Source organism: Oncorhynchus keta, chromosome 1, assembly GCF_023373465.1.
Source record: "Oncorhynchus keta strain PuntledgeMale-10-30-2019 chromosome 1, Oket_V2, whole genome shotgun sequence".
NCBI lineage: Eukaryota > Metazoa > Chordata > Actinopteri > Salmoniformes > Salmonidae > Oncorhynchus > Oncorhynchus keta.
In genome coordinates this window covers 34,173,145-34,198,701 of record NC_068421.1, presented here as the reverse complement: position 1 = coordinate 34,198,701, position 25,557 = coordinate 34,173,145, and the positions used below count along the sequence as shown (strand labels likewise).

Sequence of the window (25,557 nt, the reverse complement as noted above, 5' to 3'; positions counted from 1 at the left end):
ACTACGATGCAGTGCCTTAGACCACTCCGTCCCTCGAGCAGCCTATGATTACTAGTTAAAACGGACTGGGCTGGGGCTGACTGCATTGAATTGAAATAGCAGTTGAGATAAAAATAAGTCAGAGTTGATCGATCTGATAAATATGTATTTATTAAACGTCTACATATGTACATTCTAAGAGAATAAGGCATTTAAGTTAAATTGTAAAAATATATATTTTTTATAAAAACACAAACACAAAAATAACACTAACCATGTTGGATAAATGACAACTTGAAAATATGTTGTACATTTGGCCCCTGGATGAGGTCAGAGGTGTGGGGTCAAGGGTCAGAGTCGAGAGGCCAAGCTGCTCCCGACAGAGGTGATGGCAGCCTTCTCTCTCTCCTTAACCTGGATCTTTTCCCAGTTCACCTCCACCTGATCAGGGGGGATTAGAGAAGTGGGTCAGTCTAATGGGACATAGTTTGATAGAAAGTGCACATTACCTCTTGTAACAAAATCCTGTCTAGTTTCAAAGAGAAGAAGTCTTTACTATTACAGCTGGTTAGTGTTCACTATATGACAGTCAAAAGCAATGACATATCCTAACCTGTCAGCGTACTGCATGAACCTCTTGTTGGTCTCTTTCTTGCTAAAGTCCTGCAGGAACTTGCAGGCTGTAGGCCTGCACTGTGTCCACATGGGTCTTATGTTTTACAGCCAGCTCCAACGCCCTGAGGACACATGAAGCTTTCAGTCCCATTCACAGACGCATATGTAAGACAGACAGACCAACAGAAAGGCATGTCAGAGAGACAGAAATATTCAGATTCACAGGCAGACAGACATTTAGAGACAGACACACACCCCCACACCTGTCCCAGTTGTAGAGGTTGATGTGGACCTGTATGGCTTGGTAGACCAGCCTGTAGCAGAGTGGACAGTAACATGTGGGCCACTAAAGATTCCTTAGATGGCAGATCCTTGATAGAGTTAATATACTGCACCATAACCACCTGGAGAGAGAAAGAGAGAAAGAGATTGATGAAGGGTCTTACCTCTCCAATGGCAGCGTAGGCCACCTCCACTGTCGTCATGTCCCTATTGGCCATTGCCATGCCAGCGAGACACACCCACAGCAACTGGTCCTATAGAAACAGAGACAGACATTAAGCAAATAGGAAATTACATTTGCCATGCACACATTGTCTTAGCATAAATAAACACACACACCACGTACGCACGCATACACACACGCACTCACTCACACACAAACAAACGCACACATCCACACATGATAGGGAGCAGGCATGAGTGCCAGGGGACAGTGAGCCGGGATATGGGGATATTTGTCAGGGGGCTGCTCAGCCTGACAGGCTGGTGGTGGCGCCGGGGCGTAGCGCGTGGCCCAGCCCTGACCACAAGGCCCTGCACAGGGGGGCTAGCTTAGCCCTGCTCGCCTGGGTCATTAAAGGGACGGGGCACTGAGAGAAGAGGGCTGTGTGTTATTAGAGGGATGGGATTACGCATTACACTGGCGTCTCCACATGGACACTCTTCCCATTACCAGTCTGCTCATCCTCACAACACAGGCCTCGTTAGTGTCACTCTGCAGGGCACACACACACACCCTGTAAACTGATTCAGGACATGGAGACGTACTTAGACAAACATGCAGGCACATGCAGGCACACACGCACACAGACATAATGTCACTATAATGTCACTCCCATTCACTCTTAGTCACACTCAAACTACGCCACTCAACATTATCGTTGAAAGCAAAGCCCAGAACAACATCCTGATGCATCCTGTCATCTGAATCCTTCATTAAGAAAAACAACATTGGCCATAAAACTGTGAAGACAACAACAAAATCATCCTTTGCTAAAGCCACTAAATGCTGGTCAGAGAGAGATGGGCCAGTATCCTCCAATCAGAGGAGAGATTGTGGTGTTGGCTCACTGTTAGAGTCTGGCTGGGGATTTAGTCACACTGCTGGGCTGCCCATGTTTGTGTGACTGTGTACAGTATGGTTGTTTGTGTACAGGTCTATCAGCATGTGTGTGTCTATGTGTGTTGTGTGCGTGCGTCTGTTACCAACAATCAGTGCCATGAAAAGTATCCACAAGGGGCTAATCCTCCATACCTGGCTGACAGGACTTCCCCACAACACTCCTCCCACTCCGGGAAAAACCACGCCAAACGGCCACGAAAGACCAAACCCTTACCAGAAATGGGGGAGGAAGGAGGAGGGGTGGCTATTTAAAGTGGTGACGCTCCTTCTTCCATACAGTGCATTCAGGAAGTATTCACACCACTGAACCTTTTCCACATGTTGTTGTGTTACAGCCTGAATTTAAAATGGATTAAATTGAGATTTTGTGTCACTGGCCTACATACAATACCCCATCATGTCAAAGTGTAATTATGTACAAATTAATAAAAAATGTAAAGCTGAAATTTCTTTACCCAATAAGTATCCAACCCTTTTGTTATGGCAAACCTAAATAGGAGTAAAAATATGCTGAACAAGTCACAATGAGGTGCATGGACTCACTGTGTGCAATAGTGTTTAACATGATTTTTGAATGATTACCTCATCTCTGTACCCGACACATACAATCATCTGTAAGGTCCCTCAGGTTGAGTAGTGAATTTAAAACAAAGATTCAACCAAAGACCAGGGAGGTTTTCCAATGCCTTGCAAAGAAGGGCACCTATTAAAAATACATTTAAAAAAGCAGACATTGAATATCCCTTTTAGCATGGTGAAGTTATCAATTACACTTTGGATGGTGTATCAATACACACAGTCATTTCAAAGATACAGGTATCCTTCCTAACTTAGTTTCCAGAGTGGAAGGAAACCGCTCAGGGATTTCACCATGAGGCCAATGGTGACTTTAAAATAGTTACAGAGTTTAATGGCTGTGATAGAAGAAAATTGAGGATGGATCAACAACAATGTTGTTACTCCACAATACTAACCTAAATGACAGAGTGAAAAGAAGGAAGCATGTACAGAATATGAAAAACATGCATCCTGTTTTCAACAAGGTACTAAAGTAAAACTGCAAAAAATGTCTAAAATAGAAGGGCTAAAATAGAAGTCAGTTCTAACACACCAGTCAGTTTGGGTTCCATGTTACTGTTTATTTTGGCCAATATATGCGGCTCAATGTTTATAATGCACTGTCAGCTCTCCCTTGATGACACGGATCCCAACCCGGCTGTGAGCATGCTCCAGCTTGCATACATTTATTTTGTCATCCCCACACCAAACGCGATCACGACACGCAGGTTAAATATCAAAACAATCTCTGAACCAATTACATTAATTTGGGGACAGGTCGAAAAGCATTAAACATTTATGACAATTTAGCTAGCTAGCTTACACTTGCTAGCTAATTTGTCCCATTTAGCTAGCTTGCTCTTGCTAGCTCATTTGTCCTGGGATATAAACATTGAGTTGTTATTTTACCTGAAATGCACAAGGTCCTCTACTCGGACAATTAATTCACACATAAAACGGTCGTGCGAGCCGTGTCGTCAGTCTGCCCAAATTGACGCCCAAGAGACCAAACAGCCTCAGATCACGTGCTCAGATCATGTTTGGGTCTCGGATTAGACAATGAAATACACATGCTCGCACCTGCAGGCAACGTGCAGATGTTTCATTTCTCTCTCATGCCAGCGCAAATTACGTGTTGAGGTTAAACGTGGGACGTCCCTCATGATAAACAAACAGTCAGTTAAATTCATGGTGATGCCATAATTTTCAGATCTATTATAAGCGATTAAAAAGACGAAACAACAATGTAATTTAACCAATTGACTGGCCAGAGATCAGAGCATTCATCAGCAAAGACGCAGTGCAAGCTGACAGTATTTTGGATAACCAAATTGAAGTCAAAACGATTGATGAACTCGAAGTGTATCAGCTCTAAGGTGATTTGCAATTCATAATTTACATTTTACCGGTAGTACTAGGCCAACCGATAACACCACGATGGAATGCGTTTGAAGTGATGATGCACCGCCGAGAACAGCTAGCATGTCCAGCAAAGTACATCGCCAGCGGCACGCACACACTTCGTGCAGTTCAGCAAGTGGGGGCTTTTCGTGGCAGCCAGACGAGACAATCGAATGAGGATGCGGTGAGGATTTGGGCTCGAATTTAGTCACGCTTGCTCTATATATATTGACGCTTCTAATTGTGCATTTTATAAACACATTTTTTTATGATTAAAGGTTATACTCTATGGCTGGATTTATGTATTTTTGTCAATGCTACATTCATTTGGCAGACCAAACTTGATTGACTCTCTTTCTACAAGGCCTAGTCTATGAGAGGCCTAATCATATTTGATTGAATATTTTGTTAACGCCAAGGCTATATAGATGCATTCAGGTAATGAACTCATTATTATGCATCAACATTTTAATTTGATGACAATTTTATTGTCAATAATTCTTGAATTTGTTAGGCTATACAACTGAATACAGTCATAACTTTTTTTTTCAAATAATTTTTGAATATGATAGAATATTGCATTCTATTATACATCCTGAATAATGTTCATTTGTGTATTATAATAATCATCTGACAATCAGTTTGAAATTGAATATTTATCCGATTGTTCATGTCCATATAGCAGCCCAGAACAATGTGGTAAACTACTGTTATTCCTTTACCACCTAATGATTTGATTTATTTATATATATATTTTTCGCTCGCCTCACTTTTCTGGGGGGAAAATCCGTTAAACAATTATGTCCAGCCTTACATGCTAACCAGACCGAACAAGTCGCAAAATAAATGTAGAAATCCATGTTATTCAATTATTGCTCCCACACTGCTCGCAACGCGCCAATGAGCGTCTGCGTTGCCAAGGGCTAAAATAGAACTCCTTTCTATTTCTGACGCAGATCGCGCTGAAAGCCACTAATTGTGCAAGTTTTCCCACTTAAAAAGATGAGAGAGGCCTGTAATTTTCATCATAGGTACACTTCAACTGACAGACAAAATGAGAAAAACACATTGTAGGATTTTTAATTAATTAATTTGCAAATTATGGTGGAAAATAAACTTTTGTTATTGACCAAATACTTATCTCAATACTTTATTATATACCCTTTGTTGGCAATGACAGAGGTCAAACGTTTTCTGTAAGTCTTCACAAGGTTTTCACACACTGTTGCTGGTATTTTGGCCCACCTCTCCATGCAGATCTCCTCTAGAGCAGTGACGTTTTGGGGCTGTTGCTGGGCAACACGGACTTTCAACTCCCTTCAAAGATTTTCTATGGGGTTGAGATCAGGAGACTGGCTAGGCCACTCCAGGACCTTGAAATGCTTCTTACGAAGCCACTCCTTCGTTGCCCGGGCGGTGTGTTTGGGATCATTGTCATGCTGAAAGACCCAGCCACGTTTCATCTTCAATGCCCTTGCTGATGGAAGGAGGTTTTCACTCAAAATCTCACGATACATGGCCCCATTCATTCTTTCCTTTACACGGATCAGTCGTCCTGGTCCCTTTGCAGACAAACAGCCCCAAAGCATGATGTTTCCACCTCCATGGTTCACAGTAGGTATGGTGTTCTTTGGATGCAACTCAGCCTTCTTTGTCCTCCAAACACGACGAGTTGAGTTTTTACCAAAAAGTTATATTTTGGTTTCATCTGACCATATGACATTCTCCCAATCTTCTTCTGGATCATCCAAATGCTCTCTAGCAAACGTCAGACGGGACTGGACATGTACTGGCTAAAGCAGGGGGACACGTCTGGCACTGCAGGATTTGAGTCCCTGGCAGCGTAGTGTGTTACTGATGGTAGGCTTTGTTACTTTGGTCCCAGCTCTCTGCAGGTCATTCACTAGGTCCCCCCGTGTCGTTCTGGGATTTTTGCTCACCGTTCTTGTGATCATTTTGACCCCACGGGGTGAGATCTTGCGTGGAGCCCCAGATCGAGGGAGATTATCAGTGGTCTTGTATGTCTTCCATTTCCTAATAATTGCTCCCACAGTTGATGTCTTTAAACCAAGCTGCTTACCTATTGCAGATTCAGTCTTCCCAGCCTAGTGCAGGTCTACAATTTTGTTTCTGGTGTCCTTTGACAGCTCTTTGGTCTTGGCCATAGTGGAGTTTGGAGTGTGACTGTTTGAGGTTGTGGACAGGTGTCTTTTATACTGATAACAAGTTCAAACAGATGCCATTAATACAGGTAACGAGTGGAGGACAGAGGAGCCTCTAAAAGAAGAAGTTACAGGTCTGTGAGAGCCAGAAATCTTGCTTGTTTGTAGGTGATCAAATACTAATTTCCCACCATAATTTGCAAATAAATTCATTAAAAATCCTACAATGTGATTTTCTGGATTTTTTTTCTCATTTTGTCTGTAATAGTTGAAGTGTACCTATGATGAACATTACAGGCCTCTCTCATCTTTTTAAGTGGGAGAACTTGCACAATTGGTGGCTGACTAAATACTTTTTTGCCCCACTGTATACATTTACAAAATAACACTTTCAATATTTGGAAGACCCTCAGTCCTCTACACAATATTGTGCTGCTGATGCTAGGTGCCATAGCAGTCTCTTTCTGCTGTAAAGCAGAGGGTCACCAAGCATGTGGTGCAGGTGATGGGGGACTTCATTTAGCAAAGAACACAGCGTGCTGTGCCCTTTTGGCCCTGAGGCACATCCATGCCTGCAGAAATACATTTGGGCAGATGAACAACACTTGTGGCAGGAGCTGGATGAACCAGCTTCAGTGGGGGATGGACACCTTGGCACTGGGGGCTCCCATTCGGAGTCAGTGTCACTGTGTAAGAAAATGTTCAGTTAGAATAGTTTCACATATGAGCCCTGTATTAACAGGTATAATAAACATATAGAGTACAGGGAACATAAGGTTGAATATATTATTATAGACCTGCTAGATCTACTGTCTCATTTATATTTTGACATTTCAGCTAGATCTACTGTCTCTATTATATTACGACAGACCAGCTAGATCTACAGTCTTTATTATATTACAACAGACCAGCTGTATCTACTGTCTCCATTTCACTTTGGCCATTGTTGTGGGCCTGCCCTCCCCTCAACAGCCTCAAATAGGGTATTTCTTTACAGAAATAATATTTTATATTATTAATTTCAAACAACGGCATTGGCATGAGAAAAACTTACCAGTCCAAAACGATGTCCCCTCTGTTCAAAAAATATTCCTCCATTTGGGAATCGCTAAATGAATCGTCCTCCAACAATCTGTCTCATTTTCCCGATCAATTTCTTCTAAAATTCTGTGTACATCTGTATATCTAGACTTAGATTTAGCTTTCCCTGACTTAGTCGCCATACTGATTGATATATAAACAGCTGAAGATGCGCTTTACCAAAACAACGCTGTGCGTAACATGCTTTGCTCCTTCCGGTATGAAACTTCAATGGCGAATGACCCTCTTTACGACACAAGTTGGTCTTCCAACACATAAACATTACATATTGCCGTTTACCTCAGCTCATTGGCTGTCTACCCAGCTAGATTTCAAGACGATCCGTGGTCATTGGGTTAAAATACAGCCAATCAACGAAACAGCGGTCATATCATTGGTGCACAATGATGTCATTACCTGTTGTCGGTTTCTTTCAGTCAATACGTCCCGCGAAATGACCCATCTTTTTGGTTGTTACAAACAAACCAGTTGATTGCAATGAAACCAAACATGACTGGAAAAGTCACGTTTCGTGTGTGCATTTACATCGACTGTGTCGTCGAAAATGGAATGAGACTGAATTCACGACACAAGCGGTTCACAAAATGTTTCGTGTTAGGCTATAAAAATGGATTTGATCAAATAAAAGACCATTCATTGTGTAACAATGAGCATTGGGATTGCAAACAGAGGAAGATCGTCAAAGGTAAACAATTTATTTTATTACAGTTTGTGATGTTGTTACGCCTGTGCTGGTTGAAATAGTTGTTTTTTATGGGGCTCTATCCTCAGATAATCGCATCGTATTCTTTCGCAGTAAATCCTTTTTTATATCTGACAACGCAGTTGGATTAGCAAGATTCTAGGCTTTCGAAAGGTGAGACACTTGTATTTTCATGAATGTTTAATAAGACTTTTATGTAGCGATCATCGTATGTTGTCGAATTCCATCCCGCTAACGGGTTCTGTGCGCAGAGAGGTTAAGAACAAATTCTTATTTATAATGACGGCCTAGGAACAGTGGGTTAACTGCCTTGTTCAGGAGCAGAATGACAGATTTGTACCTTGTCAGCTCAGGGATTCGATCTATCAATCTTTCAGTTACTGGCCCAACGCTCTAACCACTAGTCTACCTGCCGCCCCGTAATGTTGCTGATACCGTCTCTTATGACCAAAAAGAGTTTCTGGACATCAGAACAGCGATTACTCACCTCGAATTGGACAAAGAGTTTTTCTTTAATACGTCGGATGGGGAGGATATACTACAAACACCCAAACAGGCCCTCATCCACGTCATTTGCTCAAGAAGGAAACAAAGATTTTGCGGAAAGAGATCAGGGTGCCTTGTGAGGATCAGGCAACGAGTGGCTAATCTGCCTTTGCCATCCGTCCTGCTAGCTAACGTTCAATCGCTAGAAAATAAATGGGACGAACTGAAAGCATGTATGTTCTACCAACGGGACATTAAAAACTGTAATATCTTATGTTTCACTGAGTTGTGGCTGAACGACGACATTAATAACATACAGCGGGCGGGTTATACACCCTATCGGCAGGATAGAACAGCAGCCTCTGGTAAGACACAGGGCGGGGGCCGATGCATATATTTAAACGGCAGCTGGTGCACGATATCTAAAGAAGTCTCAAGGTTTTGCTCACCTGAGGAAGAGTATCTCATGATAAGCTGTAGACCACACTATCTACCTAGAGAGTTTCTGTATTTTCCGTAGCTGTCTACATACCACCACAAACCGATGCTGGCACTAAAACTGCACTCAGTCAGCTGTCTACCGCCATAAGAAAACAGGAAAATGCTTATCCAGAGGTGACGCTCCTAGTTGCTGGGAGACTTTAATGCAGGGAAACTTGAATCAGTTTTATCTAATTTTTATCAGCATGTTAAATGTGCAACCAGAGGGAAAAAAATTCTAGACCACCTATACTCCACACACAGAGAGGCTTACAAAGCTCTCCCTCGCCCTCCATTTGGCAAATCTGACCATAATTCTATCCTCCTGATTCCTGCTTACAAGCTCAAATTTAAGCAGGAAGCACCAGTGACTCGGTCTATAAAAAAAGTGGTCAGATGAAGCAGATGCTAAACTACAGGACTGTTTTGCTAGCATAGACTGGAATATGTTCCGGGATTCTTCCGATGGCATTGACTAGTACACCACATCAGTCACTGGCTTTATCAATAAGTGCATCGAGCACGTCGTCCCCATAGCGACTGTACGTACATACCCAAACCAGAAGCCATGGATTACAGGCAACATTCACACTGAGCTAAAGGGTAGCGCTGCCGCTTTCAAGGAACGAGACTCTAACCCAGTGACACAAGCCTACCAGACAAGCTAAATAACTTTGCTCGGTTCGAGGCAAGTAACACTGAAACATGCATGAAAGCATCAGCTGTTCCAGACGACTGTGTGATCACGCTCTCCGCAGCCCATGTGAGTAAGACCTTTAAACAGGTCAACAAGGCCACAGGACCAGACGGATTACCAGGACGTGTACTCCGAGCATGCACTGACCAACTGGCAAGTGTCTTCACTGACATATTCAACCTCTCCCTGTCTGAGTCTGGAAGCAGACCACCATAGTCCCTGTACCCAAAAACACGAAGGTAACCTGCCTACATGAATACCGACCTGTAGCACTCACGTCTCTAGCCATGAAATGCTTTGAAAGGCTGGTCATGGCTCACATCAACACCATTATCCCAGAAACCCTAGACCAACTCCAATTTGCATACCACACCAACAAATCCACAGATGATGCAATCTCTATTGCACTCCACACTGCTCTTTCAACCCTAAACACCTCCCTCTGCAACTGGATCCTGGACTTCCTGACGAACCGCCCCCAGGTGGTAAGGGTAGATAACAACACATCCGCACAGGGGTGCGTGCTCAGTCCGCTCCTGTACTCCCTGTTCACTCATGACTGCACAGCCAGGCACGACTCCAACACCATCATTAAGTTTGCCGATGACACAACAGCCTGATCACCGACAACAATCAGACAGCCTTTCGGGAGGAGGTCAGAGACCTGACCGTGGGGTGCAAGCATAACAACCTCTCCCTCAAAGTGATCAAGACTAAGGAGATGATAGCGGACTACAGGAAAAGGAGGACCGAGCACGCCCCCATTCTCATCGACAGGGTTGTAGTGGAGCAGGTTGAGAGCTTCAAGTTCCTTGGTGTCCACATCACCAACAAACTAACATGGTCCAAACACACCAAGACAGCCGTGAAGAGGGCACGACAAAACCTATTCCGCCTCAGGAGACTGAAAAGATTTGGCATGGGTCCTCAGATCCTCAAAAGGTTTTAAAGCTGCACCATCAAGAGCATCCTGACAGGTTGCTTCACTGCCTGGTATGGCAACTGCTTTGCCTCCAACCGCAAGGCACTACAGAAGGTAGTGCGTAGGGCCCAGTAGATCACAGAGGCCAAGCTTCCTGCCATCCAGGACCTCTATACTAGGCGGTGTCAGAGGAACGTCCTAAAAATTGTCAAAGACTCCAGCCACCCTAGTCATAGACTGTTCTCTCTGCTACAGCACGGCAAGCTGTACTGGAGCGCCAAGTCTAGGTCCAAGAGGCTTATAAACAGCTTCTACCCCCAAGCCATAAGACTCCTGAACAGCTAATCAAATGGCTACCCAGACTCATTGCCTCCCCCACTTCTACGCTGCTGCTACTCTCTGTTATTATCTATGCATAGTCACTTTAATAACTCTACCTCCATGTACATAATTACCACGACACAGGTGCCTCCACACATTCCATGCACTTCCGGGTTGGAGCGAGCGGTCGCATTTGCACTTCGGTCCGCAGGTAGTATTACTTTTCATTACTTTTCATTACATTTCATTATAGTACAACGCTTTGATTTGTCTAATCTTAGCAATTTCTTCTTAGCTAGCTACATAGCCGTCTTTGTATCAAAGATAATTGCGTAAGTATCGTATTTCGTCGTCCTAACGTAGTCTACTGCCCAGCAGCTAGCCAGCTAGCTAACGTCCACCGTCTACCGAATAGCAGCACTGTAGAAACTATTACACTCAACTGAACGACTTGATTAGTGTAGTGTTAGCTAGCTACATAGTTGTCTTTGCTGTCTTCGTATCCAAGATAATTGTGTAGTTTAGAGTGTGTAGTCTTAGAGTGATTATCTTAATTTACCGAGGTTAGCTAGCCAGCTATTTGTCGTCCTTAACGTAGGAGACACTGCTAGCTAGCCAACAGCTAGCCAACGTCTACCGAATATAACTTCCCACTCAACAACCCGGTCGCATTCCGCTCGCTCCACAGGTAGTATCACATTTTCATTTAATTTCATTACAGCACAACGGTTTGATTTGTTTGATCGTAGCTAGCTACATAGCTAGCTACATAGCCATCTTTGTATCAAAGATAATTGTGTAGTCTAGAGCGATTTTCTAGGTTAGCTAGCCAGCTATTGTCGTTCTTTAACGCAACGTAACGTAATCAACACTGCTAGCTAGCCAGCTAGCCCCGAATAGCTGCACTGTAGAAACTATTACACTCAACGGAACGACTTGATTAGTGTAGTGTCAACAACGCAGCCACTGCCAGCTAGCCTACTTCAGCAGTACTGTATCATTTTAATCATTTTAGTCAATAAGATTCTTGCTACGTAAGCTTAACTTTCTGAACATTCGAGACGTGTAGTCCACTTGTCATTCCAATCTCCTTGCATTAGCGTAGCCTCTTCTGTAGCCTGTCAACTATGTGTCTGTCTATCCCTGTTCTCTCCTCTCTGCACAGACCATACAAACGCTCCACACCGCGTGGCCGCGGACACCCTAATCTGGTGGTCCCGGACACCCTAATCTGGTGGTCCCAGCGCGCACGACCCACGTGGAGTTCCAGGTCTCCGGTAGCCTCTGGAACTGCCGATCTGCGGCCAACAAGGCAGAGTTCATCTCAGCCTATGCCTCCCTCCAGTCCCTCGACTTCTTGGCACTGACGGAAACATGGATCACCACAGATAACACTGCTACTCCTACTGCTCTCTCCTCGTCCGCCCACGTGTTCTCTCACACCCCGAGAGCTTCTGGTCAGCGGGGTGGTGGCACCGGATCCTCATCTCTCCCAAGTGGTCATTCTCTCTTTCTCCCTTACCCATCTGTCTATCGCCTCCTTTGAATTCCATGCTGTCACAGTTACCAGCCCTTTCAAGCTTAACATCCTTATCATTTATCGCCCTCCAGGTTCCCTCGGAGAGTTCATCAATGAGCTTGATGCCTTGATAAGCTCCTTTCCTGAGGACGGCTCACCTCTCACAGTTCTGGGCGACTTTAACCTCCCCACGTCTACCTTTGACTCATTCCTCTCTGCCTCCTTCTTTCCACTCCTCTCCTCTTTTGACCTCACCCTCTCACCTTCCCCCCCTACTCACAAGGCAGGCAATACGCTCGACCTCATCTTTACTAGATGCTGTTCTTCCACTAACCTCATTGCAACTCCCCTCCAAGTCTCCGACCACTACCTTGTATCCTTTTCCCTCTCGCTCTCATCCAACACTTCCCACACTGCCCCTACTCAAGAGTTTGGTATCGAGCCGTCCCAACCTTCGCTCTCTCTCCCCCGCTACTCTCTCCTCTTCCATCCTATCATCTCTTCCCTCTGCTCAAACCTATCTCCTGATTCTGCCTCCTCAACCCTCCTCTCCTCCCTTTCTGCATCCTTTGACTCTCTATGTCCCCTATCCTCCAGGCCGGCTCGGTCCTCCCCTCCCGCTCCGTGGCTCGACGACTCATTGCGAGCTCACAGAACAGGGCTCCGGGCAGCCGAGCGGAAATGGAGGAAAACTCGCCTCCCTGCGGACCTGGCATCCTTTTACTCCCTCCTCTCTACATTTTCCTCCTCTGTCTCTGCTGCTAAAGCCACTTTCTACCACTCTAAATTCCAAGCATCTGCCTCTAACCCTAGGAAGCTCTTTGCCACCTTCTCCTCCCTCCTGAATCCCCCCCCCCCCTCTCTGCAGATGACTTCGTCAACCATTTTGAAAAGAAGGTCGACGACATCCGATCCTCGTTTGCTAAGTCAAACGACACCGCTGGTTCTGCTCACACTGCCCTACCCTGTGCTCTGACCTCTTTCTCCCCTCTCTCTCCAGATGAAATCTCGCGTCTTGTGACGGCCGGCCGCCCAACAACCTGCCCGCTTGACCCTATCCCCTCCTCCTTCTCTCTCTTCTCAGACCATTTCCGGAGACCTTCTCCCTTACCTCACCTCGCTCATCAACTCATCCCTGACCGCTGGCTACGTCCCTTCCGTCTTCAAGAGAGCGAGAGTTGCACCCCTTCTGAAAAAACCTACACTCGATCCCTCCGATGTCAACAACTACAGACCAGTATCCCTTCTTTCTTTTCTCTCCAAAACTCTTGAACGTGCCGTCCTTGGCCAGCTCTCCCGCTATCTCTCTCAGAATGACCTTCTTGATCCAAATCAGTCAGGTTTCAAGACTAGTCATTCAACTGAGACTGCTCTTCTCTGTATCACGGAGGCGCTCCGCACTGCTAAAGCTAACTCTCTCTCCTCTGCTCTCATCCTTCTAGACCTATCGGCTGCCTTCGATACTGTGAACCATCAGATCCTCCTCTCCACCCTCTCCGAGTTGGGCATCTCCGGCGCGGCCCACGCTTGGATTGCGTCCTACCTGACAGGTCGCTCCTACCAGGTGGCGTGGCGAGAATCTGTCTCCTCACCACGCACTCTCACCACTGGTGTCCCCCAGGGCTCTGTTCTAGGCCCTCTCCTATTCTCGCTATACACCAAGTCACTTGGCTCTGTCATAACCTCACATGGTCTCTCCTATCATTGCTATGCAGACGACACACAATTAATCTTCTCCTTTCCCCCTTCTGATGACCAGGTGGCGAATCGCATCTCTGCATGTCTGGCAGACATATCAGTGTGGATGACGGATCACCACCTCAAGCTGAACCTCGGCAAGACGGAGCTGCTCTTCCTCCCGGGGAAGGACTGCCCGTTCCATGATCTCGCCATCACGGTTGACAACTCCATTGTGTCCTCCTCCCAGAGCGCTAAGAACCTTGGCGTGATCCTGGACAACACCCTGTCGTTCTCAACTAACATCAAGGCGGTGGCCCGTTCCTGTAGGTTCATGCTCTACAACATCCGCAGAGTACGACCCTGCCTCACACAGGAAGCGGCGCAGGTCCTAATCCAGGCACTTGTCATCTCCCGTCTGGATTACTGCAACTCGCTGTTGGCTGGGCTCCTGCCTGTGCCATTAAACCCCTACAACTCATCCAGAACGCCGCAGCCCGTCTGGTGTTCAACCTTCCCAAGTTCTCTCACGTCACCCCGCTCCTCCGCTCTCTCCACTGGCTTCCAGTTGAAGCTCGCATCCGCTACAAGACCATGGTGCTTGCCTACGGAGCTGTGAGGGGAACGGCACCTCAGTACCTCCAGGCTCTGATCAGGCCCTACACCCAATCAAGGGCACTGCGTTCATCCACCTCTGGCCTGCTCGCCTCCCTACCACTGAGGAAGTACAGTTCCCGCTCAGCCCAGTCAAAACTGTTCGCTGCTCTGGCCCCCCAATGGTGGAACAAACACCCTCACGACGCCAGGACAGCGGAGTCAATCACCACCTTCCGGAGACACCTGAAACCCCACCTCTCTAAGGAATACCTAGGATAGGATAAGTAATCCTTCTCACCCCCCTAAAAGATTTAGATGCACTATTGTAAAGTGGCTGTTCCACTGGATGTCATAAGGTGAATGCACCAATTTGTAAGTCGCTCTGGATAAGAGCGTCTGCTAAATGACTTAAATGTAAATGTAAAATTGACTCTGTACCGGTACCCCCTGTATATAGCCCCGCTATTGTTATTTACTGCTGCTCTTTATTTATTTGTTATTCTTATTCCTTACTTTAAAAAAAAGTACTTTCTTAAAACTGCTTTGTTGGTTATGGTCTTGTAAGTAAACATTTCACTGTAAAGTCTACTACACCTGTTGTATTTGGCGTATGTGATAAATAACATTTTATTTGAATAAACAATCGGACAGACACGAGACAACCGGATAGACACGAGACAACAAGACCGACATGAGACAATAGAACAGACCACACAGAAATGAGGAAAGAAATTTGACACACTGAGACCTGTGACAAGACATTGAGATACACACACACCCCACTTCCAAAGGGTGACAGTGAGTTCCCACGCTGCCTGTTGTTACCACGCTATGGTGGGGGGAACCCATAAGGAGAAATCACATTCACTGATCTGTGGCCGCCCAGCCCGTGTGGACCCTCTCGGGGGCTGAGTGTTTCCCATGGGACCAGGGCTCTGGTTCTGTGGTCCCTCTGGCCCTGCTTTGCTCTGCTGCAACCCACAATGTGCTAGCAATTACAGGCCGCTAATTACACCATTTATCATAAATAACTGGCTTTTAGAGAGGGCTCAGACCTCATGGCTCAGAGCAGCCCTCCACTCCTGGGTAGGGTAGGGGCAGGGCCAGGGAGACAGCAGGCCTCCACTCCTGGGTAGGGTCGGGGCAGGGCCAGGGAGAAAGCAGGCCTCCACTCCTGGGTAGTGCAGGGCCAGGGAGACAGCATCCCTCCACTCCTGGGTAGGGTAGGGGCAGGGCCAGGGAGACAGCAGGCCTCCACTCCTGGGTAGGGTAGGGCAGGGCCAGGGAGACAGCAGGCCTCCATTCCTGGGTAGGGTAGGGCAGGGCCAGAGAGACAGCAGCCCTCCACTCGTGGGTAGGGCAGGGCCAGGGAGACAGCAGCCCTCCACTCCTGGGTAGGGTAGGGGCAGGGCCAGGGAGACAGCAGCCATCCACTCCTGGGTAGGGTAGGGGCAGGGCCAGGGAGACAGCAGGCCTCCACTCCTGGGTAGGGTAGGGGCAGGGCCAGGGAGACAGCAGCCCTCCACTCCTGGGTAGGGTAGGGGCAGGGCCAGGGAGACAGCAGCCCTCCACTCCTGGGTAGGGTAGGGGCAGGGCCAGGGAGACAGCAGCCCTCCACTCCTGGGTAGGGTAGGGGCAGGGCCAGGGAGACAGCAGCCCTCCACTCCTGGGTAGGGTAGGGGCAGGGCCAGGGAGACAGCAGCCCTCCACTCCTGGGTAGGGTAGGGGCAGGGCCAGGGAGACAGCAGCCCTCCACTCCTGGGTAGGGTAGGGGCAGGGCCAGGGAGACAGCAGCCCTCCACTCCTGGGTAGGGTAGGGGCAGGGCCAGGGAGACAGCAGCCCTCCACTCCTGGGTAGGGTAGGGGCAGGGCCAGGGAGACAGCAGGCCTCCACTCCTGGGTAGGGTATGGGCAGGGCCAGGGAGCCAGCAGCCATCCACTCCTGGGTAGGGTAGAGGCAGGGCCAGGGAGCCAGCAGCCCTCCACTCCTGGGTAGGGTAGGGGCAGGGCCAGGGAGACAGCAGCCCTCCACTCCTGGGTAGGGTAGGGGCAGGGCCAGGGAGACAGCAGCCCTCCACTCCTGGGTAGGGTAGGGGCAGGGGCAGGGAGACAGCAGGCCTCTACTCCTGGGTAGGGTAGGGGCAGGGCCAGGGAGACAGCAGGCCTCCACTCCTGGGTAGGGTAGGGGCAGGGCCAGGGAGACAGCAGGCCTCCACTCCTGGGTAGGGTAGGGGCAGGGCCAGGAGGACAGCAGGCCTCCACTCCTGGGTAGGGTAGTGACAGGGCCAGGGAGACAGCAGCCCTCCACTCCTGGGTAGGGTAGGGGCAGGGCCAGGGAGACAACAGGCCTCCACTCCTGGGTAGGGTAGGGGCAGGGCCAGGGAGACAACAGGCCTCCACTACTGGATAGGGCAGGGCCAGGGAGACGGCAGCCCTCCACTCCTGGGTAGGGTAGGGGCAGGGCCAGGGAGACAGCAGGCCTCCACTCCTGGGTAGGGGCAGGGCCAGGGAGACAGCAGGCCTCCACTCCTGGGTAGGGCAGGGCCAGGGAGACAGCATCCCTCCACTCCTGGGTAGGGTATGGGCAGGGCCAGGGAGACAGCAGCCCTCCACTCCTGGGTAGGGTAGGGGCAGGGCCAGGGAGACAGCAGGCCTAAACTCCTGGGTAGGGTAGGGGCAGGGCCAGGGAGCCAGCAGCCCTCCACTCCTGTGTAAGGTAGGGGCAGGGCCAGGGAGACAGCAGCCATCCACTCCTGGGTAGGGTAGGGGCAGGGCCAGGGAGACAGCAGCCCTCCACTCCTGGGTAGGGTAGGGTCAGGGCCAGGGAGACAGCAGGCCTAAACTCCTGGGTAGGGTAGGGGCAGGGCCAGGGAGACAGCAGCCCTCCACTCCTGTGTAAGGGAAGTCCCCCCTGTATTGGACAAAAATGAATGGCAAGTCATTGGCATCGGACAAACCATATACACATTGGTCAATACCACCCAATTCGGCGTTGATTCATGCAAAGTGTATTGCAAATGCCATATGGCAATTGCCAGTTGTAACACTTTAAAAATTCAACAGGGGGCAAATGCGCTCCACCAGGGTTTTTCATATTCGAAATGTAACCCAAGTCAATGTCCAAAAGTAAAATTTTGAAAAAATGAAATTTTTTCAAAAACTTATCACCCCTTAAAAAAGTGCTTTCTGGACCGTTTTTCGAAATTCTTTCGATTTTTTTGTCAATTACACATGTGTAAGAACTGTATGAATATACTTTTGTCCAATTTTATTATCATAATTTTTTTTTTTTTTTTACATGCGCATAAGGAATATGTTTTGTCCAATTCCAATATGATTTCATAGGAAGTCAAAAGTCAAAAATGTCAAAATTTTGTAAAAAACTTCACACACCCATAAAAAAGTGCTTTCTGGACCGTTTTTCGAAATTCTTTCGATTTTTTGTCAATTACACATGTGTAAGAACTGTATGAATATACTTTTGTCCAATTTTATTATCATAATTTTTTTTTTTTTACATGCGCATAAGGAATATGTTTTGTCCAATTTCAATATGATTTCATAGGAAGTCAAAAGTCAAAAGTCAAAAATGTCAAAATTTTGTAAAAAACTTCACACACCCTTAAAAAAGTGCTTTCTGGACTGTTTTTTGAAATTCTTTCAATTTTTTTGTCAATTACACATGTGTAAGAACTGTATGAATATACTTTTGTCCAATTTTATTATCATATTTTTTTATATTTTTTTAAATTGTGCATAAGGAATTTTTTTGAGGGCCAAATGACATAAGAAATTTGACATGCTCAAAAATCCTGCAGAAATGCAAAATTGACTGGCCTGATGAACTCGGGATGGCCGGGCAGTGATAGTTGTTCCTTTCCATCACTCGTTGTGTTGACTTCATCATGTCCATTTTGTGATGTTTTTTCACTATATAATCATATTGCAAGTGCACGTGCATTTGCAATATGGTTCAATGGACAATTACTATATGAAATTTGACATGCTCAAAAATCCTGCAGAAATGCAAAATTGACTGGCCTGATGAACTCGGGATGGAAAAGGAGCAACTATCACTGTCAGGCCATCCTGTGTTCATCTGGCCAGTCAATTTTGCATTTCTGTGATTTTTGAGCATGTCATTTTGTATGGTTTGCACATTGAAACATATTGCAAATGCACGTGCATTTGCAATATGTTTCAATGTGCATTTACCATATGAAATTTGACCTTGCTCAAAAATGCAAAATTGACTGGTCTGATGAACACAGGATGGCCGAGCAGTGATAGTTGTACATTTCCATCACTCGTTGTTGATTTCATCATCTCCGTTAGGTGATGTTGTTTCACTATAGAATCATATTGTAAGTGCACGTGCATTTGCAATATGTTTCAATGTGCATTTACCATATGAAATTTGACCTTGCTCAAAAATGCAAAATTGACTGGTCTGATGAACACAGGATGGCCGAGCAGTGATAGTTGTACATTTCCATCACTCGTTGTGTTGATTTCATCATCTCTGTTAGGTGATGTTTTTCACTATAGAATCATATTGTAAGTGCACGTGCATTTGCAATATGTTTCAATGTGCATTTACCATATGAAATTTGACATGCTCAAAAATGCAAAATTGACTGGTCTGATGAACACAGGATGGCCGAGCAGTGATAGTTGTACATTTCCATCACTCGTTGTGTTGATTTCATCATCTCCGTTAGGTGATGTTTTTTCACTATAGAATCATATTGTAAGTGCACGTGCATTTGCAATATGTTTCAATGTGCATTTACCATATGAAATTTGACATGCTCAAAAATGCAAAATTGACTGGTCTGATGAACACAGGATGGCCGAGCAGTGATAGTTGTACATTTCCATCACTCGTTGTGTTGATTTCATCATGTCCATTAGGTGATGTTTTTTCACTATAGAATCATATTGTAAGTGCACGTGCATTTGCAATATGTTTCAATGTGCATTTACCATATGAAATTTGACCTTGCTCAAAAATGCAAAATTGACTGGTCTGATGAACACAGGATGGCCGAGCAGTGATAGTTGTACATTTCCATCACTCATTGTGTTGATTTCATCATGTCCATTAGGTGATGTTTTTTCACTATAGAATCATATTGTAAGTGCACGTGCATTTGCAATATGTTTCAATGTGCATTTACCATATGAAATTTGACATGCTCAAAAATGCAAAATTGACTGGTCTGATGAACACAGGATGGCCGAGCAGTGATAGTTGTACCTTTCCATCACTCGTTGTGTTGATTTCATCATGTCCATTTGTTTATGTTTTCTCACTTTTGCAAAGTCACTGTGCATTTGCAATATGGTTCAATGGGCAGGTACCATCACGAATTTGTCATGCTATAAAAATCCTGCAGGAATGTGAAATTGACTGGCCTGATGAACACAGGATGGCCTGGCAGTGATAGTTGTTCCTTTCCATCACTCGTTGTGTTGATTTCATCATGTCCATTAGGTGATGTTTTTTCACTATAGAATCATATTGCAAATGCACGTGCATTGTTGTGCAACTGGTAACCCAAAAATAAAAATATGGTTGTAAATGCATTTACCGGGACGCCTATTGTCCATGCCCGCTATGGGAGTACCCTACTACGGCCCTCTATCTATGGAGTCCGTCCTGAGTGCTTTATGGACTGTTTAAAATATTCTGATGGATACGCATGTTGTGCAACTGGTGATTGAAAATAGGCACCTGGTAACCCCCCAAAAAATATGCTTGTAAATGCATTTACCGGTCATTCTGATATTAATGCTCGCTATGGGAACACAGGATGGCCGGGCAGTGATAGTTGTACATTTCCATCACTCGTTGTGTTGATTTCATCATGTCCATTAGGTGATGTTTTTTCACTATAGAATCATATTGTAAGTGCACGTGCATTTGCAATATGTTTCAATGTGCATTTACCATATGAAATTTGACATGCTCAAAAATGCAAAATTGACTGGTCTGATGAACACAGGATGGCCGAGCAGTGATAGTTGTACATTTCCATCACTCGTTGTGTTGATTTCATTATCTCCGTTAGGTGATTTTTTTTTCACTATAGAATCATATTGTAAGTGCACGTGCATTTGCAATATGTTTCAATGTGCATTTACCATATGAAATTTGACATGCTCAAAAATGCAAAATTGACTGGTCTGATGAACACAGGATGGCCGAGCAGTGATAGTTGTACATTTCCATCACTCGTTGTGTTGATTTCATTATCTCCGTTAGGTGATTTTTTTTCACTATAGAATCATATTGTAAGTGCACGTGCATTTGCAATATGTTTCAATGTGCATTTACCATATGAAATTTGACATGCTCAAAAATGCAAAATTGACTGGTCTGATGAACACAGGATGGCCGAGCAGTGATAGTTGTACATTTCCATCACTCGTTGTGTTGATTTCATCATGTCCATTTGTTTATGTTTTCTCACTTTTGCAAAGTCACTGTGCATTTGCAATATGGTTCAATGGGCAGGTACCATCACGAATTTGTCATGCTATAAAAATCCTGCAGGAATGTGAAATTGACTGGCCCGATGAACTCGGGATGGCTGGGCAGTGATTCTGGTTCATCTCAATGGCTCGTTAGGGTTGATTTCAGAATGTCACTTTTGGTGATGGTACCTCACCGTTTAAACATATTGCTAATGTACAAAAGTCAACTAGCAAGTCAGTGTCCACCAGTCAATTAGATGTCATTCTGACACCAAACTGATACAAATTGACACTAAACCCACTTTTTCCAACCTGTTTAGTAGCCAACTATCACACACTTCAGAGCTGGCCCAAAATTCACAACGCCTTTGGTTCAAACCATAAAAAAAACATAAAACATGTAGTTACGTTCTAGCTGCGGGTCCATTTCTTATGTTACGTGTAGGCCTAGCTGAGGCGACCCCGAATCCTAAGTTTCGGCTCGATCGGTCATTTGGTGTCCGAGCAAAACCCTAATTGGTGCTGAAAATCCACTTTTTTCCATGACTTGCTACGGGGTCCTTGAATGAGCTATCGGACAGAAACGTTGGGGTCTGTCTATATGGGCCGAGACGGTCGCAATGCACCTAGTCTTGTGTCTCTGAGACATTTCTAAATGTCGCCATTTTCGTAATGGTCAAAATGAATTGAAGTCATTGCAAATGTACGAAGCTGTTTCTCGGTCCGAGAACCGTCTAGAGCCACGTAACTCACCACGCACTATCGACCTGAGGTCTAGAACAGGATTCTAAAGTTTCGGAACTCTAGGTCTGACGGTTCTTTTTTAGCTCGAACAAAGCTATCTATTGGAGGCACTGTCTGTCTCTACAAACCCCAATACGTCCCTCCTTCCAAGTTGTGTGTCTGTGTGATTTAGTTTTCCTTTGAAATTTTATGGGAAAAATGACTGATTTACAGTTCATGGGGGTTGCCTAATCACACATATGACGTTTTGGACATATCTGACTTTTTTAACCCCTCGAAACAGCCCCTGAGACACCAATTAAGGCACTTCCGGTTGGCACAGGAAGCTATAAGTCAACACATATCCTCACTGGGCTATGCTTTTACAGAATCCTGTGTTTTAAGTCCTTACGTTAAGAATTGACTGATTTACACAGGGTTGAATGCACTATGTCTATCAAACTGCAGGCAGGTAATGGATATACACTTTTAGGGTGATTTTAACCACTTCCGGTTGGTCCAGGAAGCTTAGAATCAACACAGGTAGACCTCATACTGGCCTGATGGACTGTCATCAAAGACAGGTTCATACGGCATTCATAACCCATATAGACTTCAGGTTGAATTTAGGGGTTCAGGCAATGTATTCCTATGGGGAGAGAAGTCAATGCAAACTCTTTGAAGTAAACACCTTCTTTTAACTATTAAGGGTTAATGCCACACGGTCAACGTTAGGCTTGCACGGATCGGAAGGACCTTAGGAACGTACCTGAGGTCGAATTGTGCTTCTCACCCTAACGGTTCTCAAACTGTCACCCAAAAGCAAATGACGTTGTGGGGCAGGCTTCATTTTGGGCCTACTTTTCTAATGGTCGCTGCGCTCAGACCGAGCGAGCTACGGTCAAGCGGGATATCTCGTTGAACTCGGCACGGCCTAGAGATTATGTTTATGCCATTGCCTGCTCTCTGTGTCTTTGAGAACCGCACTTTTTCACTCCATCCTTGCTGTGTGTGCGTGTGAGAGCTTTTCTTTGACATCTGTTGGGAGAAATGACTGATTTACAGTTCATGAGGGTTACCTAGTCACACATATGAAGTTTTGAAAAGATCTGACCTTTTTAACCCTTGGAAACTGCCACTGTGACATCATTAAAGGCACTTCCGGTTGGCACAGGAAGCTATAAGTAAACCCATGTCTTGATTGACATAGAAACTTACAGAATCCTGAGTTTTAAGTCTTTAAGTTAAGAATTGACTGATCTACGATCTACACAGGGTTGAATGTAGTCATTTTCACCTTTGAAGGTTATGTACATCAAAACACCTTTTGGGTCAATTTAACCACTTCCGGTTGCTTCAGGAAGCTTAGAATCGGCACAGGTAGACCTCATAGTGAGCTGATGGACTGTCATAGAAGACAGGTTCATAAGGCATTCATAACCCACATAGGCCTCAGGTTGAATTTAGAGGTGCAGGCAATGTATTCCTATGGGGAGAGAAGTCAATGCAAACTGTTTGAAGTAAACACCTTATTTTAACTGTTAAGGGTTAATGCCACACGGTCAAGGTTAGGCTTGCACGGATCGGGAGGACCTCAGGAACGTACCTGAGGTCGAATTGTGCTTCTCACCCTAACGGTTCTCTCACTGTCACCCAAAAGCAAATGACATTGAGGGCCAGCCTTCCTTTTGCGCCTTCTTTTTTTCAAGGTCGCTGCACTCAGAGCGAGCTACGGTCAAGCGGGGCGTCTCGTTGAACTCTGCACAGCCTGGAGACTATGGTGATGCCATTTTTTGTGTTGATTTCAGAATGCCATTTTGGTGATGGTCCCTCTCCGTTTAAACATATTGCTAATGTACAAAAGTCAACTAGCAAGTCAGTGTCCATCAGTCAATTAGATGTCATTTTGACACCAAACTGATACCAATTGACACCAAACCCACTTTTTCCAACTCATTTAGAAGCCAACTATCACATATGTCAGAGCAGGCCCATAATTCACAGCGCCATTAGTTTAAAACATAATAAAAACGTAAAACACATAGTTACGTTCTAGCTGCGGGTCCAGGTCAGACATTATGTGAAGGCCTATGTGAGGCGACCCCGAATCCCGAGTTTCGGCTCAATAGGTCCTTCGGTGCCCGAGTAAAACCCTAATTGGTGCTGAAAATCCATTTTTTTCAATGCCTTGCTATGGGGTCCTTGAATGAGCTATCGGACCGAAACGTTGGGGTCCGTCTCTATGGTCCGAGCCGGTTTCAATGCACCTAGTCTTGTGTCTCTGAGACTTTTCTAAATGTCGCCATTTTCGTAATGGTCAAAATGAATTGAAGTCATTGCAAGTGTACGAGGCTATTTCTCTGTCCGAGAACCTTCTAGAGCCACCTAACTCACCACGCACTATCGACCCGAGGTCTAGAACAGGTTTCTAAAGTTTCGGAACTCTAGGTCTGACGGTTCTTTTTTAGCTCGAACAAAGCTAACTATTGGAGGCACTGTCTGTCTCTACAAACCCCAATACGTCCCTCCTTCCAAGTTGTGTGTCTGTGTGATTTAGTTTTCCTTTGAAATTTTATGGGAAAAATGACTGATTTACAGTTCATGGGGGTTGCCTAATCACACATATGAAGTTTTGGACAGATCTGACTTTTTTAACCCCTCGAAACAGCCCCTGAGACACCAATTAAGGCACTTCCGGTTGTCACAGGAAGCTATAAGTCAACACATATCCTCACTGGGCTATGCTTTTACAGAATCCTGAGTTTTAAGTCCTTACGTTAAGAATTGACTGATTTACACAGGGTTGAATGCACTATGTCTATCAAACTGCAGGCAGGTAATGGAAAAACACTTTTAGGGTGATTTTAACCACTTCCGGTTGGTCCAGGAAGCTTAGAATCAACACAGGTAGACCTCATACTGGCCTGATGGACTGTTACCAAAGACAGGTTCATACGGCATTCATAACCCATATAGACTTCAGGTTGAATTTAGGGGTAAAGGCAATGTATTCCTATGGGGAGAGAAGTCAATGCAAACTCTTTGAAGTAAACACCTTCTTTTAACTATTAAGGGTTAATGCCACACGGTCAACGTTAGGCTTGCACGGATCGGAAGGACCTTAGGAACGTACCTGAGGTCGAATTGTGCTTCTCACCCTAACGGTTCTCTCACTGTCACCCAAAAGCAAATGACGTTGTGGGGCAGGCTTCATTTTGGGCCTACTTTTCTAATGGTCGCTGCGCTCAGACCGAGCGAGCTACGGTCAAGCGGGATATCTCGTTGAACTCGGCACGGCCTAGACATTATGTTTATGCCATTGCCTGCTCTCTGTGTCTTTGAGAACCACACTTTTTCACTCCATCCTTGCTGTGTGTGCGTGTGAGAGCTTTTCTTTGACATCTGCTGGGAGAAATGACTGATTTACAGTTTAGGAGGGTTACCTGGTCACACATATGAAGTTTTGGAGAGATGTGACTTTTCTAACCCTTCAAAACAGACAGTGTGACCCAATTAAAGGCACTTCCGGTTGGCACAGGAAGCTATAAGTAAACACATGTCTTGATTGACATAAACACTTACAGAATCCTGAGTTTTAAGTCTTTAAGTTAAGAATTGACTGATCTATGATCTACACAGTGTTGAATGCAGTCATTTTCACCTTTGAAGGTTATGTACATCAAAACTCCTTTTGGGTCAATCTAACCACTTCCGGTTGCTCCAGGAAGCTT

General features: G+C 45.6%; 2 protein-coding genes across 7 annotated transcripts in view; both read right to left on the bottom strand.

Annotated features, from left to right (window-relative positions):
* Positions 1-128: 128 nt before the first annotated feature.
* The window catches only part of LOC118395157 (inverted formin-2-like), a 30,141-nt gene continuing 4,712 nt past the window's right edge, over positions 129-25,557 (bottom strand). The window contains exons 2-4 of the mRNA XM_052522688.1: positions 1,041-1,130; positions 593-716; positions 129-420 (exon numbers count right to left, since the gene is read on the bottom strand). Coding sequence (XP_052378648.1) covers positions 690-716; positions 1,041-1,130 — 117 coding nt within the window. The 3' untranslated portion in view covers positions 129-420; positions 593-689. The remainder of the gene's footprint in view (positions 421-592; positions 717-1,040; positions 1,131-25,557) is intronic.
* LOC118377542 (uncharacterized) overlaps positions 14,947-25,557 on the bottom strand; it is a 107,503-nt gene continuing 96,892 nt past the window's right edge. For all 6 annotated transcript variants that reach the window (XM_052522606.1, XM_052522650.1, XM_052522595.1 and 3 more), the window contains one exon: positions 14,947-17,534. In XM_052522606.1, coding sequence (XP_052378566.1) covers positions 15,680-17,182 — 1,503 coding nt within the window. In that variant the 5' untranslated portion in view covers positions 17,183-17,534 and the 3' untranslated portion in view covers positions 14,947-15,679. The remainder of the gene's footprint in view (positions 17,535-25,557) is intronic.